Source organism: Corvus hawaiiensis, chromosome 4 (assembly GCF_020740725.1).
Source record: "Corvus hawaiiensis isolate bCorHaw1 chromosome 4, bCorHaw1.pri.cur, whole genome shotgun sequence".
NCBI lineage: Eukaryota > Metazoa > Chordata > Aves > Passeriformes > Corvidae > Corvus > Corvus hawaiiensis.
The window spans coordinates 53,389,377-53,413,972 of NC_063216.1; the positions used below are offsets into that span (position 1 = coordinate 53,389,377).

Consider the following 24,596-nt stretch of genomic DNA (forward strand, 5'->3'; position numbering starts at 1 on the left):
TAATGTGCTGCCAAACCCCAATAATGCCCTCCCTAGGGACTAAGTTATTTTAATGGAGAAATTTAATTAAGATTGCTCCCCATTCCTCATTTTTGCAAGCTGGTGCACTTCTAGGCTTAGTGCTGAGATACTATGGAAAAATACACTTTCCCCAAAGAGAAGAGCTTGACTAGACACGTGAAATCTTAAATTTTTTAGGACATTTTGTCCTAATAAGATTAGAAAGTAATTCTGCTGATACAAATGATTAAAGTAGGGTATGATAAACATATGGTTCAGATAAGTACCAAGATCTAAGATGATTATCTAACCTGACCTTCTCTGTTTCTTTTGTTCACCTGGCACTGCACAGCAGTAACAGCAATGAGGGGCCAAGTCATGGGACCCTTTCTTTAATTTAGACTGTTTTTACAAGCTGTTGCTACTGCAGTACCACTGACTCCCAACAGGGCTCCAGTATTAAAACACTACATTTCTAACCCTCCCTGTGAACGCATGAACTCAGTAAGGGACTTTGGTAGAGTTGCTGTTTCATCAGCCCTTCTGCTGACTTATGCCAGGCTGATCTTTCAGCTAAACAAATTCTTTTTTTCCTAGATGGGATTAAGCAATAGACTCAAATAAAACAGTTCCCCTAGTCTTTCAAGCTTAATAGTCTTTGCACAAATTTCTTTTAAGTGCTTCTCTCTGCTTTTCTAAATCTTGATCAATTTTTCACACTTCCCCAGCAAGAAATCGGTCACAGCATTCTGGTAGCAGTCACATCCCTACCAAATGTGCAAGTGAGATGGTCTCTTTACTCCTCTTCCACATGGCTTTGTTTAAATATTGAAGGATTTCATTCAGTCCCTTCAGCCACAATTCTGCTCTGAGAACTGGTGCCTGGCTGATTACCTGGGCAGTAAGTCATCATCAGAGTGATTGCTCATTAGTACAGAGCTCCTGATCTTAAAGTATGAGCCAATAAACTGAACAGAAATGCATATTGTTTGCTTGTGCCTGCTCAAAAACACAATCCAAATTCTATCAGTGATCTGTCAGCCTCATTGTTTACTGCTCCCTCATTGTTTACTGCTCCCTCTATTCCTGTGCACTTTCTCCATCACGATTTGTTTTTCTTCCATGTCACTGATAAAAAGCAAAATCATCTGAGGCCAGGAATAAACCCAGGAAGGGTGCGGTAATTTTTTCTGTTTGATGAAAATTCAGAGTCTACAGTGTCACACTGTCAGTTCAGTTTCAATAGCTTTAATCAGTTATTTTTGTATCCTGTTTCTTAAGCAGAAGGTTGTACAAGTCTAGGTCAAGTGATGTACCAAAGTGCATGTATGTCACACCTGCGATATTGCTTTTAACAATTACATTTGTATTTGAGTCAGAAGTATTGAAGTATGGGTCAATTAAGTTTTTTTTCATTGGAAATAATCATTCATTAATCCTATCATGAATCCCATCACTGGGACGAATTATTGTCTAGGTCTTTCTATCTGTTCCTTATCTATCCTGATACTGATACCAGACTAATAAGTTTGCAATTTAAGAAAACACTTAGAAGTATTCACCCTGCATGAACTCTTTTTGCAGACTGTGGTCCAAGATTACTAGCAATTATTTTAGACGCTATCAGGTAGGCTACAACCCAGGGCAGATATCTCTTAGCAAACAGCTATAATCACTAAGATATCATCCCAAATTCTTTCATGCTTGCTCTCCTTTTGGTTTTCAGCCTCCCTCAGGAGAGGATTTTGTGCTCTGGATCTTGATAGAACAGGGCAGAAGGTTTTCAGTGAGCTCTTACTTTGCTCAGTTTGTAGGCTTTCCTGGTTGCCCTTTGTGTAGGCCTGTTAATTTGATACACTCCCTAATGATATGTTGACACCCCTCTGAATCAACACGTATGAAATAGTTGCCTCATCTTTAGCCATTCCAGTGCCTAAATTATGGTCATTTCAATGGTCATTTTGGTTAAGTCAAGCGTAAAGAGTCACTGACTTTGCTGGCAGTGTGCCCAGATGATATTCCACATCCTCAACTGTATATTGATTTCACTACTATCATGGAATCATAGAATATGCTGAGTTGAAAGGTACCCATCAGGATCATTGAGTCTAACTCCTAATATCAGAGGACAAATAATGACTTGCTCTTAGCCTATAATGGGTAAATATCCAAATAATTGGGGTTTTTACTTTGTTTTTGAAAAAAATAATGCCATTCTATTTCTAAAGAAAAGTTGTAAATTGTTCTAAATTTAATTGAGTTATTATTAATCTTTCATCTCAAGTGTCCCTAAAGTGTTAGATGCCCATATTTTCTAGCAAAATGAAAGTATAATTTGATAACTATACTTAAAATTGAACTTAATTTTGGTGTGTTGAGGATCTCAAGATTAAATTCAGTGAGGCCAATTCAATTAGATATACTGCAGACCTCAGAGAAGATGCCAGCTTCTGGAGAACATAGTTATTAATCACTATGAGCCACATCATGTCCTCTGAGTTAGCTAAATACACACATAGAGCTGGACTTGAACTGATATTCTTGAGGACAAGACCTTCCACTACTTGAGTGATTAAACAATGATAACAATGCTATCAGTGAGAAATTAGTTAAGACAAATTTGACTATCCAAACCTAGAAAGGAACATTGTAAATATTTTGTGTCTGAAGGTATTCAGCTAGAAAAAATTCTAAAACTCCCAAGTCATAATGCTGGCATCCACCAAAATGTGGCTGGATGATAGAGATAACTGTATAAACATTGGGTAGAAAAAAGTAACTCCTTCAGTGATTTCTCAGTGGTTTCTTCTTTGGCAATCTTATCTGGAAGGGCTCTCAGAAATAAGTTTAAACACTTTTCAGTGTATTTGTACAGTGAATATACAATGCACATTGAACATAGGAAGTGATCTTCACCTTGCAAAGAAAAGAGCTCTCATCAAGAGTTTTTAGATCAATTTTTAAGGAAAGAGTAAAAGAAGTAAATTTTGTAAAGTAAAATTTTCTAATTTAGATTATCTAACAAACACTCAAGTAAAACCAAGCAACTCAGGTCTCTCATCTATTTTTACTTTAGGACACATTTGAAGAGTCAAATCTGCTTCATAAGTTATCTTTCAAAAGCAGCCCTAATCCATGGTCCTTAATTCAGATCCTATTGCTTACCTAACCAGGACATGTGCTGGAAACATTGTATTCCAATTTCATTCTAGCTTGTATTCTGTGATGAAAACGTATTTGAATTACAGCTTCTGTCTTACCCATTTTTCCAAATAAAGTATTGGGAAAATTCAGTTTGTTAAGAGGAAAGCAGCTTTTAAGAATGATCTTGATACACATATACGCAGATCAGCCAAGCTGACCCATGCTATCCATTTGGATCTGAAGTGAAATTAAAACATGCCATTAAACTTGGCCATCTGCACTAAGGATGCTAAGGAAACCTGCTAATTATTATTGGCTCTATTATATACTGCAGTATTGGCATCAGTATTTCATAACTAGCCACACAGAGTAAAATGTATAATCATTTATTTTTCCTCCTACTTGCATGGCAGTCAGCTGCCTAGTACATTTATAGGAATTTGAATCTTGTAGTGCCAAGCTAATTTTTTTCCCTGATCAATGGAGAGAGGACAGTAGATTTTCTGTGTTATTATTTACTTCGGATCTCCTTTCCCATATATGTATCAGTCCTGCAAACATTTATGCATGTATTTAATTTTTTTGCAGGTAAACAATTACCTCACTGATGCGAAGACTACTAATGTTCTTACTTAATATTTTTACATTTTCCATACTCTAAATTTATTAAATATTTTCAGAATTTCCCACTATTTCTAGAGGCTTGCTTTGCTGCTGCTTATTTTTAGCAAGATAAAAAAAAATGTTATGCAAATATTCTTCCTTTCTTCATAGTACATTTTGGCTTCATTTAGTGCCCCCCAAACCATAGAGAAGCTCTCACAGGCTTAAATATACACTGGCTCAAGCCCTGAGGGAATCATTCAGGAGTTCTGTTTCTATGATCAGATACTCATTCACATGAGGATCACTGCTTCCCTTTTCCTATCCTTTTTGCTTGTTTCAATCCACTCCCCTTAGTCTGCTGGTATTCAAATAACCTTTCTTTCAACTACAGTAACACAAGTCATTTATTCCCAAGTCATCATTTTGGATCTTTTCAAAACTGGCAGCTACTATCCTGATAACATTGAGTTGCGCTACGAATTCTTCTCAGGAGGAAGAGCCCCAGGCACCAGCACAGGCTGGGGGCTGACTGGCTGGAAAGCTGCTTTGCAGAAAAGGCCCTTGGGATCCTTGTGGACCCCAAACTGCACATGGGCCAGCAACAGCAAAGGCAGCCAACAGCATGTGGAGCTGCTCTAGGAGAACCCTTGTCAGCAGGATGAAGGAAGTGATCCTTCCTGTCTACCAAGCACGAGAAAGATACATCTGGCATGCTGGGTCCAGCACTGGACTCCTCATTACAAGAGACATGGACATACTGGAGACAGTTCAACAAAGAGCTGCTAAGACAGTTAAGGGTTTGGATCACCTGACATATGGGGAGAGCCTGAGAGACCTGGAACTGCTTGAGGAGGGATCTTATCAGTGTATATAAATGCCTGACTGGGGGAGTAAAGAAGTCAGACTCTTCACTGTACCAGGATGAAGGTCAATGGGCACAAACTGAAAATCAGTAAGTACCACCTAAAAATAAGAAGAAACTTTCTTATTGTAAGGGTTGTCAAACCAAAGAACAAGCTGCCCAAACAAATGGTGGATCCTCCATCCTTGGAAGCACTCAAAACCTGGCTGAATGTGGCCCTGAGCAAACTCCTACAGCTGACCCTTCTAGGAGCAGATGTTCTCACTAGATAATCTCCAGAGGTTCCTTCTAAACTCGTATCTTCCATCATTTACTTTAATAGAAAAATACTGTGTGGAGAAGGTATTGGAATGGTTCTTAAATCCTTGAATCCAATTCTGTGAATGGATATTACTTAGAATAATATCTGCTATCAGAAATATCAGCAATGATGAGTTGTTGCTGGTTATGGGCTGTATTTGCAAGACTCAGCCCTTCATAAACTCAAGAAATTCACTTCTAGTAAGTCCATGCTTTCAATTAAGGATTGTGGGTTGTTCTTTAACTGAGCTTAGTACAACACAACATTCTATATACACTTCACTGCTTAGACAGGTTTGATTGAAGGTGGGAATCAATAATTTAAGTTCTTTTAAAAATATGCAGAAGTACATCACAGAGAATATAAAAACTTCAGGGGAAAGGTGATATTATTATTTAATGCCTTGTTGATGAGGTTTATTTTGGTAAGCTTTTGACAGCACAGGGTAACATACCATCTTTGCGTTGACACAAACACTATCAAAATATGAAAGGATGCACAGTAGAAAAAGAACTGCATCTAAAATAGATTTTTGAGAGAACAAATTATTTTTTTCCTTCCCAATAGTTAGATTTTTTTTTTGTTAGAGTGCTGCCAACACCTTTAAGCAAAATTAAGCAGAATTTTTGTTACTGTATGTCACTCTTTCCAGGTCTGTTTAAAATTCTCAGTTTCTTTCCGCCTTCCATTCAATGCTGGAAAATATTTCTTGGCACTTGAGATGGGGATGAATATCTTTATTTTTCCATTGTTTTTGCAGTATAGCTGCTTTCATTACTCACTGCATTGTGTATAGTGCTATGCGTTTTTACATTGGAGACCAAGGCCTTTTCCTTTTTTTCCCCCTCTATTTTTCCTTTGTTTGGTTTGCAATGAGCATGATTCTGAGAGCTCCAGAGGGCAGTGTTGTGCTGAAAGCATCGGTTCTCTTGGCTCTGCCTGGATACTTTTTGGGAACCAGGAAGCTGAATGTTATTTACTGAATGTTATTTACAGACTTGCTTGAATGACTCAAGTCTTAATTCACAATTGCCTTGGATATACAGATTTATAGCCAGGGTCCTTGCAACAAACAAATTAGCTGAGTTTGTGCACATACTGTGATCTTCAAGGTTTTTCAAATGCTGTTAGATGAAATAAATTTAAAAAATAGATGTAAAAGTATCAGTAATCTTAAATAATGCTATGCCAGATTCGCCAAGAAGGTCCAATGGGCTGGAATATTAATTTTACTCCTTGCTTCATACTGCAATGAAAGGAGGAAAGAAGTCATCCCCACAAGGGTACAAGGAAATACTGTTCCCTTTCTCCCTCAGGAGTTCTGCAAAAGAGCAGTTTTCAGTTCCAGCTAAGGCCTCTCAGGAGCACATTGTGAGAAAGCCTGCAGGGAAAGCATCAAACCACACACCTCCAAGTACGGTCTCTTGCATCTTCCCTCCTACTTGTCCTGCCTCAATGACGTGTACACCAGAATTGCTATGGACCTGGAAAAAACAGGATCACCAGGTCAATTGCCACTGTCCTCCAGACTCCTTGAAAATCTTCAGACTGCATTTTTTCTCATTTTTCATGATTCACCCTAAACCATGGACATTTTGTCCATGTCTAAACAGACTAACTCATCAACCAGTTGCCTAAGGACATCCTATGCCACCAGAGCTCTCAAGTATAGAAGCACTTGCTTACCCCCTCAGACTGTAGAAATCACCTTGTGAGCTGTGTGCGGCTTACAGCCACAGCTTGAACTGTTTGGATGTAAGCCTGCACTCAGGAGGACGTTTTCAAGCGCTAGCATGCCACCTTTTTTACCATGCCCTTCAAGCAGTAGCAATTGGACAGGCGTAACCCCCATGGCATGGCTTGAACCCACTGGACGGACGTGTCCCAGAATACCAGTCTGTTTGGATTCTTTGCAGATGACACGTATAGGAAGGTACCATGGGATGGTCATTGGGAGCTGAGACGAGAACCTGTGACAAGGGGCATGGAACATTTTGCACTTTCGGTTGCTCTTCAGCCTCCATACCACTGAATAATGAAGATAGACTAAAGAGCAGGTGCTGCAAATCTTTAGAGATTTAAGTGGTCCTGGCAGGGTAAATCTAAGTTTTCACCTGGACATGAACTCTGTCTTCCTACAGTGAGACACTTGGCAGCAAGCATGGGGGCATCATGAAGAGCAAGCTCAGGACATGAGTCAGTTTTTTGCTGAATTTTTGTTGAATAGGGACAAATATGATTGAGTTCTTCAGTTGTTGTCTTCCAAGAACACATTGTCTTAAGGCTGTAACAAATGGAAAAGGAAGAAGGAAAAAAATTAGAAAGAGCGGGGCAGTACTTGGGCAGATCAAGTGCTGATAGGACAGTTGCCATAGAAATAGTTAAACCCTGTATCTCCAGTAGCAAAATGTTACAAGTCTGCTTTTATATTCTTGGTGTTGGATGCTGGCAGAAGTCTCTGCCCTATGATACTACTAAATTCTACGTGGATTTTGAGGATGTACTAGAAGGTGTCACTTGCACCCACACAGGTGACATGGGCACCCCATGGGTATCTACAATAGCCTCATCAACATGAACAGCTATTGGCAAGGTGCTTGGAACTGCTCACAAGTGAAGTAGGTTTCCAACATCCTCATGACACTGAGAAATATATCACTCTTTAAAACTGCTCATACAGCACAAGCAGGCTTTGTTATTAGCTCTGTCGATAAACATGTCTCGGGATTTGTGACTTGAAGACAGTGATGCTCCATGCCGAGAAAAGGGAGTGGAAAAGAAAATGTTGCCATCTGTTTGTGTAGAAGTTTAAATTCATGCATCAGATCTCCTGCACAGTGAAAGATGAGTCTCTCTTTTTCTTACAGTCAGTCTTGAGAGTGAGGCAGTGTTCATGTAGCAAGACCTGAAAATAGACTGAAAGGGTGTTCACCATCAAGCCTCAGCCTCTGATTCAGATGCTTATATTGAAAGCCTCCAGAAATCAGAGAACCTCTCTCCAAAAATATCAATCAAACCATCATCCCGTTTGCTGAAGCTGCACTGACACTCAAGGGAAGCTGAGTTGCTCATGCAAACCCCCAAGGGATTTCCACAGTGCTACTCTCCACAGGGTCACTACGAGTCGCCCAGGTTTTGCAGGCTTGGGTTCTAACATTTTATTGGTATGATATAATTGCAAATATAAAGGTTTCAAAATGACATTGCTAAAATTCACCTTAATGATGACAACATTGCTGCCTTACAGAGGTAAATTTTAAAAAACCTCAAGTATCAATACTTGTTTTTATTTATAATAGTTTGTGGTAAGCCAGGTATAGAATTGCCCAGACAACTGTGACTTAATCATGTGTAACTGCTAGCTTGCATTTTTGTAGGCACATCTACCCTGACAAAGGCTTTTAATATTTAAAATCATGCAGATTATCTATTCAGCCCTCAGAAAACTCATTGTGATTAATTCAGTATCTCAGTTTCAGGCACCTCAACTTCTGACACCTTTCTTCAGGCTACAGAGAGCTTTATTAATTGTACTAAAAATCCTGTGCAAATATTTTTAAAATATTATTTAGTACTCAGTAAAATTTTTTATATGAGTATGTTACCATCTATCAATGTTGTCATGAGTCTCTAGATCTCAGAACAGTTTTTTACTCTGCTTTTAAAACACAATTTTATTCTAAGAGCCTCTGTTTATGCACATTTATCAGTCATATCTACTCAGAAATGCTTATATCATATCTGAGTTCCGGAATTCAGCTGCATTTAAATTATAGATGGATGGGCAATGCATACATTTCAGTTCTTTGACAACTTAATGAACATATCTCTTGGCAAGATGAGGTTATCTGAACATCCCAAATCATCTGTCACATTTGTCTCCAAACTTTTGGGCTGTAGTCTACTGTCAGCAATTAAAGCTGGCCACCACACTGTCTCATCAACCTTTAACTGAAAAAACAATCATTTGCTTGCCTAGAGCAGCATCTTACCATGGCCTTGTCAAGTAAAAGGGGTAAATCCTGATTTATAATGAGTTTCAGAAATTTAGAAACATTACATAACTAAACCTCTCATCCTTAAAGTAAGTTACTTTGTTCACCATTTAATTCAACTGGCAAACTATGCAGAAAAAAAGTTTTTAGCACACATTTTCAAGCTGACCGCTAATCTGGTTACCTCATTTTTGAAAAACTACCTACTGTTGGCCCTAATCTTAAACAGTGGTCAGGAAACAGAACTTTAAATAATATTTTCAGTTTCTCAGGAAGGAAAAGTTTGAGATGTGTAAGTTGAAATTTCCTGCAGAAGACCAAAACTTGGCAAAACAAGTCAAATAGAACATTTCTGATCAATTTTACCATCTATACACCAACAACATTAACAGAATCTATGCTTAAGGTTGCTGCATTCCCTTGGGAATTGATTCACTAGTGTCTTAAACTGGAAGCCCAAAATGTCCTTGAGTTGCTTAAAATTAGTAGATAGCTGAAAACTTGGCTTATACGAATCACCCAAGGTCACCTATGCACTGATTTTAGTGGCAAAGCTGTGATGAGAACCTGGAAGTTACTGGCTTTCATCCTAATGGTCACTTCACCAAACCGAGATACCACCATTATGGGAGACAATGACAATAAAACACGCCAGTGCTCTCAAATTGCACTAAAACTGCACTTTCACTGTTCTGAAAAGCTATCATTAAGTCTGAAAGTTATCAAAACTGCTGGGCCTACATGCTCTAAATATAAGAATGTAGTTTTTCTTAGTAGAGTAATATTACAAAAAGAGCAAGAAAAATAATATGGAAACAGTACAGAAAATCCTGTTAAAATATTAAAAAGGAACAAATAATAAATAATGGATACTATGCAGTCATTCTTCAAGCTCCTACTGAACTCAGATGTAATACTAGCTACAAGACTTTGAGAACACTGAGATGACGGTTCATAGAATCATAGAATAGTTGGGAGTTGGAAGGGATGCTTTAAAGATCATCTAGTCCAACCCTCCTGCCATGGGGGGGCAGTTGTCCAGACCTCACAAGTGTTGGAATCCCTTGGTATCCCTTCCCTTCCTTTTACCATGGGTTAGCACAACATCACTGATAAGCAGAACCTCTAACAGACAACCTGTTCCTGTCTGGGCAACCCTCACTGCTGGCTCTTGTCATCCTCCTGCCAAGGCAGCTGCTCAGCACTTCTTTGTGCCTCCCTGTCCCTGACTGATATCATTCCCATTTCTTGTTGTCATCCTCTCCATTTTTCCCAGAGTCTGCCACCTTCTGGAATATCAATCCACATCTTCCCATGTTACTCCAAGGACATTCATCCAAATTTGTTCTTTCTGCCAGCTTCCTGTCAGCTATTCTCACCTCCCATCACCCTTTCCAATAACTAGTTCTGACTCTCAACATCTTCTTTATGTTTATCACCTTCTTCTGTCCTCTCTCTGCTCACCTAACCATTCTGACATCATGTAGTCCCTTCCTTAATTTGTAAAGAAAAAGAAAGGTGGTGGTGGTCTGTATGCCCCTTATTTTGGTAACCATTCTGCCATTTTATTCTACCTTTCCCTTTTAAGCTCACAGACTCTAATCACTACCTGGAGTAAATGTTCTTGGCTTTCACCACCTGTTTTCATTGAACCTTACTTTCAACATGACCTCTAATTACCTCTTTCTAACTAATGCTGTGAATCAGTAGTCATTTTCAGTTCCTCCCTCAGCTTCAATGTGACTTCATTCTGCTCTTCTTGGCCTATCATCTTTTTCTCTTTATCAAGAGATTCCAATCTGCTCATGTTGACAGACTACCACTGACAATTATCACTGACAATTACATTTTCAGGGAACAGCCTTTGTACTTTCTCCCAAGCTGCTCTTCTCTTCTGAGAATCCACCCCCTTGCTATTTTTCAATTCTTTTAAAACTTTACTTTTCAATCATTTCTCTTGCTCTCAAAAAAAAAAAAAAAAAAAAAAAGAAAAAAGCTGGAATATGCTGGGATTGCCTTGCTCATCATATTTACCAGCACTGCCTCAAAACAAACTTAACAGCACTGTCTCATAATTTCTTCAAATCCCACTTGTCTGTATCCTTCTTGTGTTATCTTTTAATTATTTACTTTTAGACAGAGGCTTTTTCACAGAACCTAACATAAAGGGGTAATTTTCTATAAAGAGGCTATCAAGCATCATGGTGATACAATTACAAATTACAACAGGACTTCAGATTTCAGTGTTGTAAGAGCATAGTACGCAGACCTTGACATAAAGAAAACAGAACTAGAAAGCTTAAGAATGTGAACTGGGCCTTAAAAACTCATTTCTCAGACATGCTGGCCATACATGAGTGTAATGTATACATCAATTGTATGGCATACATCCACTGTCTTTAGAAATTAAGGTTTATATATAGAATCCTGTCTTCACTGTAAGCTATAGACATTTTATTACTAATTTCAGTATGGTCAAGGCTTTTCCATCTGAATCTTACCATACACATTTTTTTCAGTATTTGCAAAGAAGACGACAGGTAGAATATATGTAATGATAACATTTTGTAGTTATATTCAGTGACTAGAAATTATCTTGACAGCTTGGTTTCTAATTCAGTATTAGGTTTGAATGCTAAGTTCCACAATACCCAGGTTCCAAAGCCAGTATTTAAAGCATCACATATGTGACTTAAGAAAACATTGCTTGTTTCTTTCTTTGTGGCAGCTATTTTTACAAGGTCTCCTCTGAAATTTAAATGAATAAATTATTTAGCAGCCAGCACTTGTCCTTAGATGGCATAACTTAGATGTCAATACCACCCCAAACACTCACATTTGCCAAACCTGTCTTGCATGAAATGGAATGAGGATATTTACATAAGGAAAATGCCAAAGCAGAAAATTAACCCGTTCAGGGCTTTCATATATTCACATATTGTAATAAGTATTATCATATCAAATATTTATTTAACTGATAAAAAAGGATCATAATATTCCCACTGAAAGTGTGTTTACCAGTTAGACTGGTGGTCTTCCTGGTTGGGAGGGAGCAATTGGCTTTTCCGTGATACTGCCTTTCAGTTAGTGTGCCAAGAAGAAAATTCAACACAAAATTTTAATACAAAACTTACAAAATTGATTTGCTTTCTCTGATACAAAAGGATACAGCAAATCTCAGTTTTTGTGAATGTGTCTCTGAGAGGAAGGTCATCTCTGATAGTAAAGTGCCTCCACAAACAATGGTGTCTGCCTTTCCGTGTGTGTACAGGGGAAAGGGGAGACTGAATGCTGACAGAAGGACACTGTGTGAGCCCCTTATGTGCACGTAGGCTAACTGTGCCAAAGTACAGGAGTGCCTGACAGATGTGGTAAAACTATGAGGGGCTTCCATACCTATCTGCACTCTTAGAAAAAGGCCTCACACCAAGACTGGGCTGAAAAGGATTTGCTCAACACATGCATTCTCTTTACATGCATTTCTTTCCACCTTTAAGAACAGAAACTATTCACAGAGAACACTGAAAGAAAAGTTTCAGAAATTTGACTGTGACCAAATGATCCATCTAAAACAGATCCCTAGGCTGATGAGCTTAGTGAATGTTACTACCATGCCAGGTGGCTGGTGCAGGAACCAGACTATAATGTGTACTGCTTCCAGTCCACCCCCATCTAAAATAGGGGGACATAACCCTATCTAAAATAGCGGGACATAAGGACTCAGCTGCAGCGTTACACCCCACCCTACTGCCGATGCCCTTACCACTACGCAGGAACTTAGAAGGAGGTTTACAAATTAGTCCAAATGCATTATTTACAACTATTAACATAAGAAGCTATTACTAAATGTCCCTCACCTTCCTTGCATCTGATTTTATACTCACTTATCATACTCAAGTGTGATACCTCGTGCCCTTCCAGGGCTTGAGCTGTCCCTACTTGGTATCAACAACATTACATTAGTTTGGAGAGTTTGAGAAATGTATCTATGTGCATATAGACTCCCTCTCGAAACTCAATACAAGATTGCTTTTGCACATACACTATGACAGAGACGACATTTACAGTCCTGTTATGTCATGCTCTCACTGAGAACTAGTTAAGTAAAAAACATAAACATTGATAAAAATTACCAAGATCTTGTAGTCTTTATTGAGATGAGTTTCCACAAAAGAGAGGGAAAATTTTCCTAGAGCAGGGATTGCAGGAATCAAGCCAAACTTACAAGGATTAGGTTTCAAATGGTAAGATACTTTCTCTTTTTGTTTTTTTGCTTTATGCCTATCTTCTAGAGCTATGACTGAATATGTTAATCAAAATCCTATAGAACTGTACTCATTTTTGTGTGTTTACTTTTCATTTACATAATTATCTTATAAAATGAGCATTTCTCCTTTGTGTTAGATGCCTTACGATGTAATTTAAAGCCACAGTTACCAAAATATCCTATTCCAGCAGTCCCACCACTATCGATTCTATAGGCCAGTCATTACCATAAATTATTATACAGGAACTAAATATACATTTCCAGTCTCATGATGTCCAAACAGCCCTTCAGTCAAAGAAATCAAATGTTCCCTGTGGTGTGTCCTAAGAATCTGCATTTAGTGTTTTGGAACAAACAGGAGAAACATCCAAAGCTTAAAAGGCCTTCACAGAAAAATCAGGAAACACATAATTGTAGAGTGCCTTAATTTCAAAAATAAGATTTGTATGTTTGAAACACAGGAAATGCTTATGGAAATGAGCAAGCACAAACAGTGATACATATCTGCATAATCAGTGCAAAGCTACAAATGCATCTTACTATTAGATATGTATTTTAAAGAATATACAGACTTGATTAAGGATGAAATCAAATGCTCAAGTGGCAATGGGTGGGATGGAATAGAGCAACTGAGATGGCATGCATTTTCAAAACAGCAACAACAACAACAACAACAAACAAAACAAAACAGAACAAACCCCCAAACAAAATCAAGAATGAAACAGGTCTTCTCACTCACTTCTGAGGGGGCCAAGAGGGCATGAAATCCCAAGCAGCTTACAATAAACATTTATCTCTTGGCCTCTGTTTATTCTGTAACTTCTGTTTTGAGGAGACAAGCACCTATCACTTGTCTGTAGCCTATGAGTGTTGCCTAGGAATTTCTGACTCTGCTAATACTGAATTTCTCCCGTGAGTACTCAAGAGTATGTACGACCAAAGCCCCACTTAAACTCAACATGGAGTGGGTTGCAGGCCTGTGGTGGGCCAGTTCTACAGAAGATGGTTTCACTGTGGGACAATAGCAGGATTTTAAACGGCTCTTAAACAGGGATGAATACTTTCTTGCATCCTTCCCCCTTCTGCCTAGAATAGTCATTGAGTATCTGTGCCACCCTTTTGTACTATCTCGAGAACCTGATCCACCAAGATTATTACAGTGCAAAACTTTCTATTTTTAGCAATTTCTTCAATTTGCATAAGAATGTCAGCATGCCTGAGCTTGATGGTTATAGAATGAAAATAAATACACATCTTTAACCAGACTGCTCTTTAACAAAGGTGAAGTAGACTTGTGAAGTAGCACAGAATGATTTTGAATAATCTCTGGAGACAGTAATTTGCCTAATATTTGGAGAAGTTTTGTACCTAATGCTGAGTTTGAAGCTGATATCAAATAAATTCTGGTTTTATATCTCTCATGCTTATTACATACAAAGCATAGTACAAAACCTGTGATACAAAGAAGTCTCTCATTGGGCAGCATCAGCCAACTTTAAGTACATAAAATCAGTAAGTACAGAAAATGTAAATAATTATTTTGTCATCTAAATTTTATGAAACATGTAGATGACTGTAATTACTTCATTTCAAATGTCTGAAGATAGTTGTTACTTATTTCCTTTTTAGACTACTAAAAAAATCTATCTTATTTGCTGTGACACTCCTTTGTTTATCATATAGTTATATAATTACACAGTTCAGTTGAACAAAACACCACCAAAACTGTTTACTACTTATAATGAGCCATTTTTAAAGTTCACCCTTCCTTTTCCACACTGGCTGGTTAAGGACTTTATCCATTTAAACAGGCAGCTCCATCATACTTTTTTCTAAATGTAAAGTATGAACTATTTTCAGCCCACTCACACGAAGCCTCGGTGTATAATACCAAACTCCTTGATTTTTTGCATATGCATTGCAAAATGTCATCTTGTCCTGTTTTTAGTGCCCATGGCCAGAGTATACTTATGATCATTGCTGATTTAAATCACTGATTTCTTCACACTCAAAATCCCTTCAATATACAAAAGCAGAGAACTTCTACTGAATTTTAATTTTGAAGAACAGTATCTCAGACTGAGCCTTCTCTTTTCTCTGAAAAGTCAATCAGATTAGTAGTGTGCACTCATAGAGCTCTCAATGAATATAAGCTAGAAGGAAGTTGCCGGTGTGCTATGCAGAATTGTACAGGCAACTCTCAGTTGTATGTGGGTGTGTAACCCAGGTTGCAGATTAGCAGTGCTATGCTAAAACAAAGCAGAAAAAAAAGGAAAAACACCCACCATTCTTCTTTGAATTTCTGATCTCACTTTTTGCTTGAGTTTAACTTCATTCCTTGATAAATGTAATACACATTGGAAGTTCTTATCTAATGTGGACATGCTTTGTATTACCTATGCGTTAGCTCTATGTGGGTTAATCTACTCCATTGCTAGTTTCAATAATTAGGAACTGACCGTGTAACTGTGCAACTATGAAAGAGCCCAGCAGCCCATAGGTTTATTCAGTGTTTGCTAAAAAACAATTACTTGTTGAAATACCTCCCTAACTCACCCCAAAAATCATCAGAGTTCCCTTTAATATTGTTTTTTTAAACTCATGAGTGATAACAACCTGCTGCAATACTGGATTCCTATTAATAGAAATAAAATGTTGAGATGCTTGAAAGTCAAAGCAAAAGCAAAACAAGTGAACAAACACAATGCACTTAAAAGGAGACAGACAGAGTGGACTCCTCTGCCCCCAAGGCCTAGAGACTGAAAGAAAGCCATTTCATAATAAGATCTTGTAGCTGCACCAAAAATCTTGGCTTAATTGGCTAACTGTACGTTTTATTTATTTAGAGGATCATTAACACTGAATATGCTTTAAAAATACAATATGCTCTCGGGCAATGCAACAAAACAGTGGTTTCCTTGTGAACAATTTGTGAGAGGGAAAGTTGTTTCCTGCTCCCCTCTCCCCAGTCTCATTTTTCTCTGCATAATATAAACAGCATCTACTTTATGAGCAAAGCCAAAAGACAGAGATACCCAATGTGCTATCCAAGTGCCCTAAGATCCATGAACTACAAAGGCAGCTGGAAGGAACTGGCAGTCCCTCTCCATCCTGAGGAAGGGAACCCAGACACTGACAAACCCTGGGAAGCTGCTGCAGGAGCTTATCTGCTGGGGAGGATGAATGGCTGAGAAACTTCTCAAGGAGCAGAAGAAATACAATACTCAGTATATGAAACATTTACTCTTGTAGAAGGATTGATGAAGAGGCTGCCAAAGGGCTGGTGGGGTAACAGAGGCCAGGAAAGGAACAGGGGTAGACAGCCTTTTCTTCAGGGAATCTGTTCTTTTTTCTCTCATCAGAAAATTAAAACTATTAACTTCACATTACCCATGAGCATGAAAGATCAATGCAGATATAAAATACTGTGATACTCTTTGCTATTCTGAAAAGAAAGGACTAACCTACCAGCCCTGTATTTATTCTAGCTTTGGCAACAGCTTAACTCCTGTACTAAAATAAAAGCAAAAGGCTTTTCATACTGTGACACAACAGTGTACTGAATTGGAATGAACCTTCTTGCTACTTTGAATTTATACCTTAATATATTAGTTTTGATATGCTGCCTAGGATCAAAATGACACTGATGACAAAAAGTGCAAGCACTGCTTTAATTCATGTATACATACAGTTCTTGCAGGAATCTCTCTAAACTACTTGACATCCTGTACCAGTGTGCTCCACTGAGTAATAACTTTGCATAAAATGTTACTCTATATGTTGGCTTTTAATTTCACTGAACATCCCCTTTTCCTTTTAACTCTGGAGAAAAATAAAATTAAATACTTCTGTCACAAGACTTCTTACTGGCACAATTCTAGAAATTCACTTAATAAAAAGTACCTGCCCTTTCTCAGGTAGCAATACAGTATTGTCATATAGCCAAAGGAATTCTATTCATATCAAAAGAAAAACATTTATCAAAATATTTGCTTTCAGACTTGTTTACTGTTTATTATTTTAATTTACATCGGTTGCTGCTTGCAAAACTTCCAGGGAAATAATTTTAATTTTTTTTTTCTTTTCCCACTGCATAGTAAATACAGCCTTCTTAGTATTTCAGAAGTATAGTACTATAGAAATGCTAGAGCCTGCTTCTGCTCCAAATGAAGTCAATGGGAAAACACCAACTGACTACTAAGAGTTAGGTCAGGCCCCAGATTTGCAGCTTTTGAAATTTCATAGTTGAAAATTTTCTGGCTAATCCTCAGAACTGACTACTTCTACAACTATAACACTATTTACAACTTTATTTATATGTATTTCTTTATTACAATATGTAATATCAATGTTCCTTGTAAAGGTTACTATTTTAAAGAAATTAGACTGAAGTTATTGCCAATCAACCTTTTAATAAACTTAAGTGGGATGACTTTCAGAATTTTTCTCAACATACGATTCAGTTTTTATTCACTCTTGCTATCTTTGACAATTGCTTAACTACCTTAATTTCAGAGCCTTTTTCAGTGTAATAAAAATGTCCTTTTGGTAGAAGTTTGTTGGTCCCATTTCAAATTATGTTCAGAAACATTCCTATACTGACAAGGACTCATTATTTTAGCAATTCTTCTGTTTCAACACAGTATATAAAGCCATGCCTCTCAACCAATCAACCTCAGTATAAAAGTGTAAGTGAGATCAGATTGCTCACCAAATCTTTGATCAAGTTGTCTGATCACATATAGACACAACTGTCGGAATTGTTGCATATGTTGTATAATGTTATCATACAAATTTAAGCATTTCCATTATTGACTGCTGCTCATATATGTATACATTAACTTGCTGGTCATAAAACTACAACAGAGGATAAGATATACCAATACTGAATTAAGACCTCTAGTCTTGTCTCTCCCAAAATTAAAAGAATCTGTGTTCTTTATGACTGACCAACTCATGATTTTGTGCTTCAGATACAGATATTTCCCAAAATTAAACCGTGAAGTTAATGTCAAATACTGTGTTGTAACTTCAAATATAACTGACATATTAGAACAGAAAGATGGGTAATTATGATAAACTACACAATAGTGCTACTGCAGATAATATCATTTATCAATCCTGTGGTCCCCATCATTCATGCATTTACAGTTTGGGAATACAGTGACTGCAAAGGATAATAATTCATAATGGCTACATTCTCAGTACTTCATGCTAGCTCACTAGACAAAATAAAAAAGGTTAATTGTATAACTGGAAAAATGTAAAATTTTATTCCAAGAAAATTAACAAGCTACACAGGTAAATTTTGGCAAATGCAACTTTATATTGAAATCCACACATCTGTATCTTAAAGAAGGAAAGACTCACAGACTCTAATGTATTTCTAAAATACTAAGAAATCATATTATATGCTTTCACAAGTTAAAACTTAAATAATTTAAAACAACCAATACACCAAAATGTGCAGAAAATATAAACAAGACTGTGCCTTCAGTAGAATAAATGCTTCACAAATTGTGCAAGATATCATACTAAGGCTGCGGTCTCCCCATGACAGCTGTCTTAAAATATAAACATACATCAACTGCCTGTGTTTCTCAGAACAAACCAGAAAGGGCGGCACACCTGGAAAAAAATCATATAATGCCAGTGATGTGCATATTGATTTTGGGAACCATTGGAGTAAAAAGGAAAAAAGAGGACTAAGTGATCTTTCATGCACTCCCAAATGACTGACCAGAGTTATTGATTCAATTTTCCTTGCTTATTTGCTTCATTGCTAAACAAAATGGAAGATACTAGATAACCCTTTAAGGCAACATGTGTTTATTCTGTATAATTATAACTGTTCAATTATGACTGGATATTATCATTAACGTTGCCTAACAGACTGATATCTAGCTTTTTAAAAAATATAAATAAGAGTCTATTAAACTTTATACCAAATCAGCAAAAAACACAGAATACAGTTAAATGTTAGTAATTTCACTGTTAAGGAAAATGGTAATTAGAAAGAGTAATATATTTGGAGAAAAAAAAATTCAAGTCGAAATCTGAACAAAAATACTGCTTTGGAATGCTCCCCAAAACTTACTCACAAGGCAAACAGATTTGTAAGTGTGATAATCCAATAATGCATGGCACATCTTTAATCAGTTACAGTACTTGAGTCCCCAGTTTTCAGTCTTTGCAAAATAATAATTGTATGAAATGTTTTAAAGGTCTTCAGATGTCTAAAATTAGTTTTATCAACACATTAACCTCATATCAACTTAATTTATTAAGATGTCCAATGCTAATCTTTTTGATGTTCTTATTTTATGTAGTGATATACACAGCATTTAGCACTGATACTTAGCACCTGCTACTTTCATAATCTAGATTTCAACCACATAAAGGAATTCAGGGCAGTAGTTCAGTCCTTTGTTCTTAATTACAAACCTTCAGCAGTGGTCAGCAGGAACATGTTTAGGTTTAAAACAGGATTAGAGGTGAGCTATTGCAAAGACTGCAGAATGTAGCCCAAATCCTTACAGCTGCTGACATCCCGTTCTTGATTTTCTCCTCAAGACATGGCTACAAGCCACAATTGCTTAGCAGAGAATGGTAGTGTTTCACAAGGCTAAAGATTTACAGATGCTCCCTCATATAACACAGTAAGGTTCCCTTGGTAACCTGGATTTTCTGCAGTAAAGAAGGGTTGTGCTGAAACAGCGCCTCAGCTCCCTGTTGGAGAAAATGCAGACAAAAGGATTGATTCCAGCTTGGGCAAAACTCATCCAGACAGCGGCCGTTAGAAATCCCCCAGGTACTACAGGCCCTCTTGCAAAAACTCTCCAGTAACAGGCTACCAAATAGGGACCCCACAAGGTCAGAAAGAGGAATGTCATGATGTAGAACATTCTGCTGATTCTCTTCTCCATTTTGAATTCATCTAAAACCAGTAGCCTCCTCCTGCCTGTGGTGTTCGCGTTTTGCCTGATTCCCAACAAGGTTGGAGGTGTGGGACCCCTTCCGAATCCAGCCAGCCAATTAGCAGCTGCTTGACCACTCGCTCCAGGACCATGAAAAGTCCAGTTCTGGCTCACTGCTGCAACAAACTGGACTGGCTTCATTTTCCTGCGATCGTGAACAAAAAATATCAGCTTGAGGTAGACAAGCTGTGTGGCTAGGAGGATAAGGGCAAGAAGAAGCATAAATCCCAAGGAATCATTAGCCCTGAAGGAACGATGCTGGAAAGTGCATTGGTCTTCCTCCCTAATGAATGAGTAGGTGCCCACATCTAAAACTGGGGGGAAAGCCATGGCTACAGAGAGAGTCCACACCATACAGATAACAGCCAAACAAGTCCAGAAGGTCAGTCTTTTCGTATAAAAACGGTGGTGGGCAATAGCTAAGTATCTTGTGACGCTTATGCAGAATAACATGAAAGCAGTGTGAAAGCAGGACAAAACCCCCAAAAAGGCAATCACTTTGCAAGTAAGAGTCCCGTACGTCCAAGTAGAGCCATTTTTTACTGAGGTGAAAACAAATGGGAAACAAATTGCAGATCTGAGGATATCTGAGCAGCAAAGATCCAACAGGAAGTAGTAAGGAGCTCTATGCAAGGTCTTATCTTTGACTAGCAAAATGGAGATCAGAAGGTTACCCACCACACTGACTCCTATTATGAAACCCAGTGAAGTCAGTTTCAGAAAAGCTGTTAAAGGAGAGAGATTTTGTAAAATGTTGTCAGCTGCATGGCTGTAGTTCGCCATAGATGGATGGATGATATGTATATTGCCTCAGTCAAGTCTCATGATCTATATTTAAGAACAAGGAAAAAATAGATCCATACATCTTACTGAAAATGTAATCCACAAACAGAACTGATCTTGTGTCTAGTCATACAGTACATCCTCTTCTTTCTGATTTGTCATGCCATCAAAATATCTGAAAAAAAATCGAGCTATCAGTTCTTAAGTTAACACGAAATGATGTCAGAAAGCGCTAACAAAGATGTTAATTTATGGAGAACCAAATGAAGTTGTAAATTTGAGTACTATTGTTTGTTTTTAAAAAACATGAGGCTTTTTTTTTCTTACTTGCTATTTAGTATGATTGACTATTGGCAGATTTGGCTTGCTACAGTTTCAGGACTGACCAATGTCCCTTATATTTGGTAGCACATATAATTTCACAGTTAAAGCCTCAGAGATTTTATGAATCAAACGATTCCCAGTTTGCAAGCCCAAGAGTTAATCACTGACATCTTTTTTAGAAACCCCTAAAGACTGCTGATATTTTGACATTACCTACATTTATTTTATGGCTACAGTATTTGTCAATATTCTAACAGGCAGCTGCTATGTTGATATGGATCACACCCAAAGAAACCCTGCAGAATTTATGTTTTTTAACCCAAGTCACCAAAGCACAATAATCACACAGTGTTAGTTTTTGCATTTTGTAAGAGAAACAGTATTCATTATCCCCCTCCCTTCCTGCTATAAACCATAATTTTATCATTTAGGCTTTTCGATAAACAGGTATCTAGACAGTCGATAGCAGTATGCTTTAGGGTGTCGTCCCCCCGGCCTCCCCCCCCCCCCTCTTTCCCTGTGCTTTAATGCAAATCGTTAAAGCCTCGACATAATTCATAATAAGCAACGGTCAGTGTAAATACTGAGCAAAAATCGGCAACACAGCCAAGACATAATGCCCATCCTTTCGGGAGGGCTAGTTTTGGTTATGCTTAAATAAACATAAAAATTGCTTTTTGGTTTTTTGGTTTGGGTTTTCGGTTTGTTTTTTTTTTTTAAGCTAATTAGGGCTCCGCGATGCCCATTAATCCTCCCAGTGAATCGTACCGGAACACATTTCATGCAATAAAAAAAAAAAAAAAAAAAGAACTGTCTGTTGCTGCTTTTTTTTGGTTTTGTTTTGTTTTGTTTTAATTTTTTCTCCCTCCAGAGCCAGGGACAGGAGCCACAGCAGGCATGATCAGGCTCCTTCGTTATTCACACGAAGTGTTCCCTATGCCACCTCGGGTGTACAAAGGATATTCCCACTGAATCCCAGCAAAATCCTTCCATTCTTACCGTCCACAAAAGAGCCTGATTGCTGCTGTGTAAACAGAGGCTGATCAGATCATGGCATCGTTTTAAAACCATGAAATCAGGCTCCCCCTCCCCCCTCCCGCCAGCCCCACCGCTCCCCCTCCTCCGTGGAGCTGTCCCCGCGGCGGCCGGCCCTGCCTCCGCACACACAGCCCGCACGGTGCTCACGCACCGGCACTGCTGGCACACTCACACCGCCGCTGACACACACACACACACACACACATACACACACTCACTCACTCACGGGCACAGCCGCTCCCCACGCCCGGCCATGCAGGGCTGGACTGCGCCGCGCTGCAAGGCAGCCCGGGTGCCGCTGCCTGGCATCAGCCGCATCTGCCGGAGCCGTGCGAGAGCCCCCCGCGGCGGGGAGCTGGGGAGAGCGGAAGAGGCATTGTCTGTGAGGGCTTCCATCATGCCACTTCTTTGGAAATCACCCCCTCACCCCTGAGCGGGAGAGCCCTCTCCGCACGCACCTGCAGCCGCGGCAGCCCTCGGCGCCCCCAGCCCCTCTCCTCCTACCTGTTGGTGCCGGAGATCCCCACATGCCAGAGCTGTTCCTTCCCGCCGACCGGGGGCTGCTTTACCCTGGCGGTCTTTTCTATTCTCCTCTACCGTCATTCATTCTTCTTTCTCTCAATCCTTTTCCTTTTTCCTTTATTTTTTTTTTAATTTCCTTTTTTTTTTTTTTTTTTTTTTTTTTTTTCCCTCGGTACCTTGGCTGAGGATCCAGTCAGTGGCTCGGGCGGCGCATGCTCGCCGCGCCTCCCCCCTGCGCGCCGAGCCCCGTCCTCCCCTGTCGCAGCGCCACAATCTCTCCCAGTAACGCAGCGGCGGCGGCCGCCTCAATGAGGGCACGGCAGGCTCGGCGGCGGCAGCTGCTGCTGTCTCAGAGAGGGCACGGCAACCTCCGCGGCAGCAGCGTCCTCAGTGGTGTGCAGGCAGCCCCGGCGGCAGCAGCCTCCTCAGTGAGGGGAAGGCAGCATCCTCAGTGACGGGAAGGCAGCCTCCTTGGCAGCACGTTCCCATCGCGATGCATAGCCGAGCTGGATTTATTGGCGAGCCTGGGCAAACCAGTGAGGAAAGGGAGGGGAAGGAATTAGGTCCTGCGCTCCTTGTTTATGCCTCTGGGCTCCCCCTCCCGCCCCATTCGCTTACAACGGGGGTCTGGAAGCGCCCGCCGCCCTGCGCGTCGCAGCCTGTCAGGAGAGGGACCGGGCGGTTTCTTCAGCTGCCGCTGCGTGATCCTCCCGCTCGTGGCTCATTTTCCTTCCTCCCGATTCCCACCCGGTGAATTCCTTCCTCCTGACCCCCGAGCCAGGGAGGGCTCCTTAACAAGTGCCGTTGCTCGCGGAGGGCGCATTCGCCGCGGGGCCGTGAGGACAGCGCACCTTTCCCCTTCGCAGCCCGTGGAGCGGCTTCCCGACGCGCAGCCCGAAGCCGGCGCAGAACTGTCAGCGCGCTCGCTGCATGGCGGCGGGGATGAATCTCGTGTCAGCCTGTTCCGTCCGCGGCAGGGCCGGCGTTCCCCCTCGGCGCGCAGGGCGGCAGCGGCGGCCGCCGCGGAGGAGCGCCCGCCCGAGCCGGCGGCCGGCGGGGATCGATCCCGAGCCGTCCCGATGATGTCATGCGGGCCGGTGGGCCGGGGCGGCGGCGCCGGGAGGCGGCGGGCTGTAGCCTGGGCCGCCGCAGGGGCCTCCCGCCGGCCCCCGCACCCGCTGGCACTGACCCTCGCTGGTGCCACCGCGGCAAAACCAGGAGCAAGCGGGAAGGGTTGGGATAAGGCTTGATCCCTCCGCCCTCCCGCCTCTTCGGTTTGTATGGAAGTTTATCCGCGAGAAGTGGCAACATGAAAGCCATGCCCCAAGAGTAATTCGCTTTGGCTGCAAGGCAGTTGAGGAACAGCTTGTTTTGGGTCGAGAGATTTGGATCCTGAGGAACTTCTTCGCTGGGAGCTTCCATTCAAGCCAGAATAAATCCTTCTGGGGGACAGATTTATAGAGTTGATTCATAATGTGTGTCACATCTGTGAGACTGTTAGTAGACTATAGGCATTTTTTAAGGCTGTTGTCAAGTTTGGGTTCTTTTTTTTGACACTCACTAAAAGGCATTGGAATTGGTTGCCAAACCACAAGATTAGCTTCAGTAGCAGCCTGACCAAGCCTAGAGGTTTGCAGCCACTGGAAAATATGGTTATTTAAAACTAACATTGCACTATTTCAAGCATGTGACTTTTTTCAGATAAAATTTATTCTTAGGCAGAAGACTGACAAAAAGCGCAGGTACCACACAATTTTTAATTTTTTTCTGCAGACAT

At 40.0% G+C, this 24,596-nt stretch overlaps 1 protein-coding gene across 4 annotated transcripts; it reads right to left on the reverse strand.

The window, feature by feature from the left end:
- Positions 1-18,269: 18,269 nt before the first annotated feature.
- GPR85 (G protein-coupled receptor 85) lies at positions 18,270-23,072 on the reverse strand. 4 transcript variants are annotated; one of them, XM_048301670.1, is made up of 2 exons: positions 22,996-23,072; positions 18,270-21,110 (listed from the first exon to the last, which is right to left on the reverse strand). In XM_048301670.1, exon 2 carries the CDS (start codon positions 20,933-20,935, stop codon positions 19,823-19,825), a length of 1,113 nt encoding a protein of 370 aa, XP_048157627.1. In that variant the 5' UTR covers positions 20,936-21,110; positions 22,996-23,072; the 3' UTR covers positions 18,270-19,822. The 4 variants fall into 4 exon arrangements, with proteins under 4 accessions (XP_048157627.1, XP_048157629.1, XP_048157626.1 ...); XM_048301672.1 differs by lacking the exon at positions 22,996-23,072 and adding an exon at positions 22,802-22,950 and having other exon boundaries at positions 18,270-21,085; XM_048301669.1 differs by lacking the exon at positions 22,996-23,072 and adding an exon at positions 22,802-22,950.
- Positions 23,073-24,596: the final 1,524 nt, after the last annotated feature.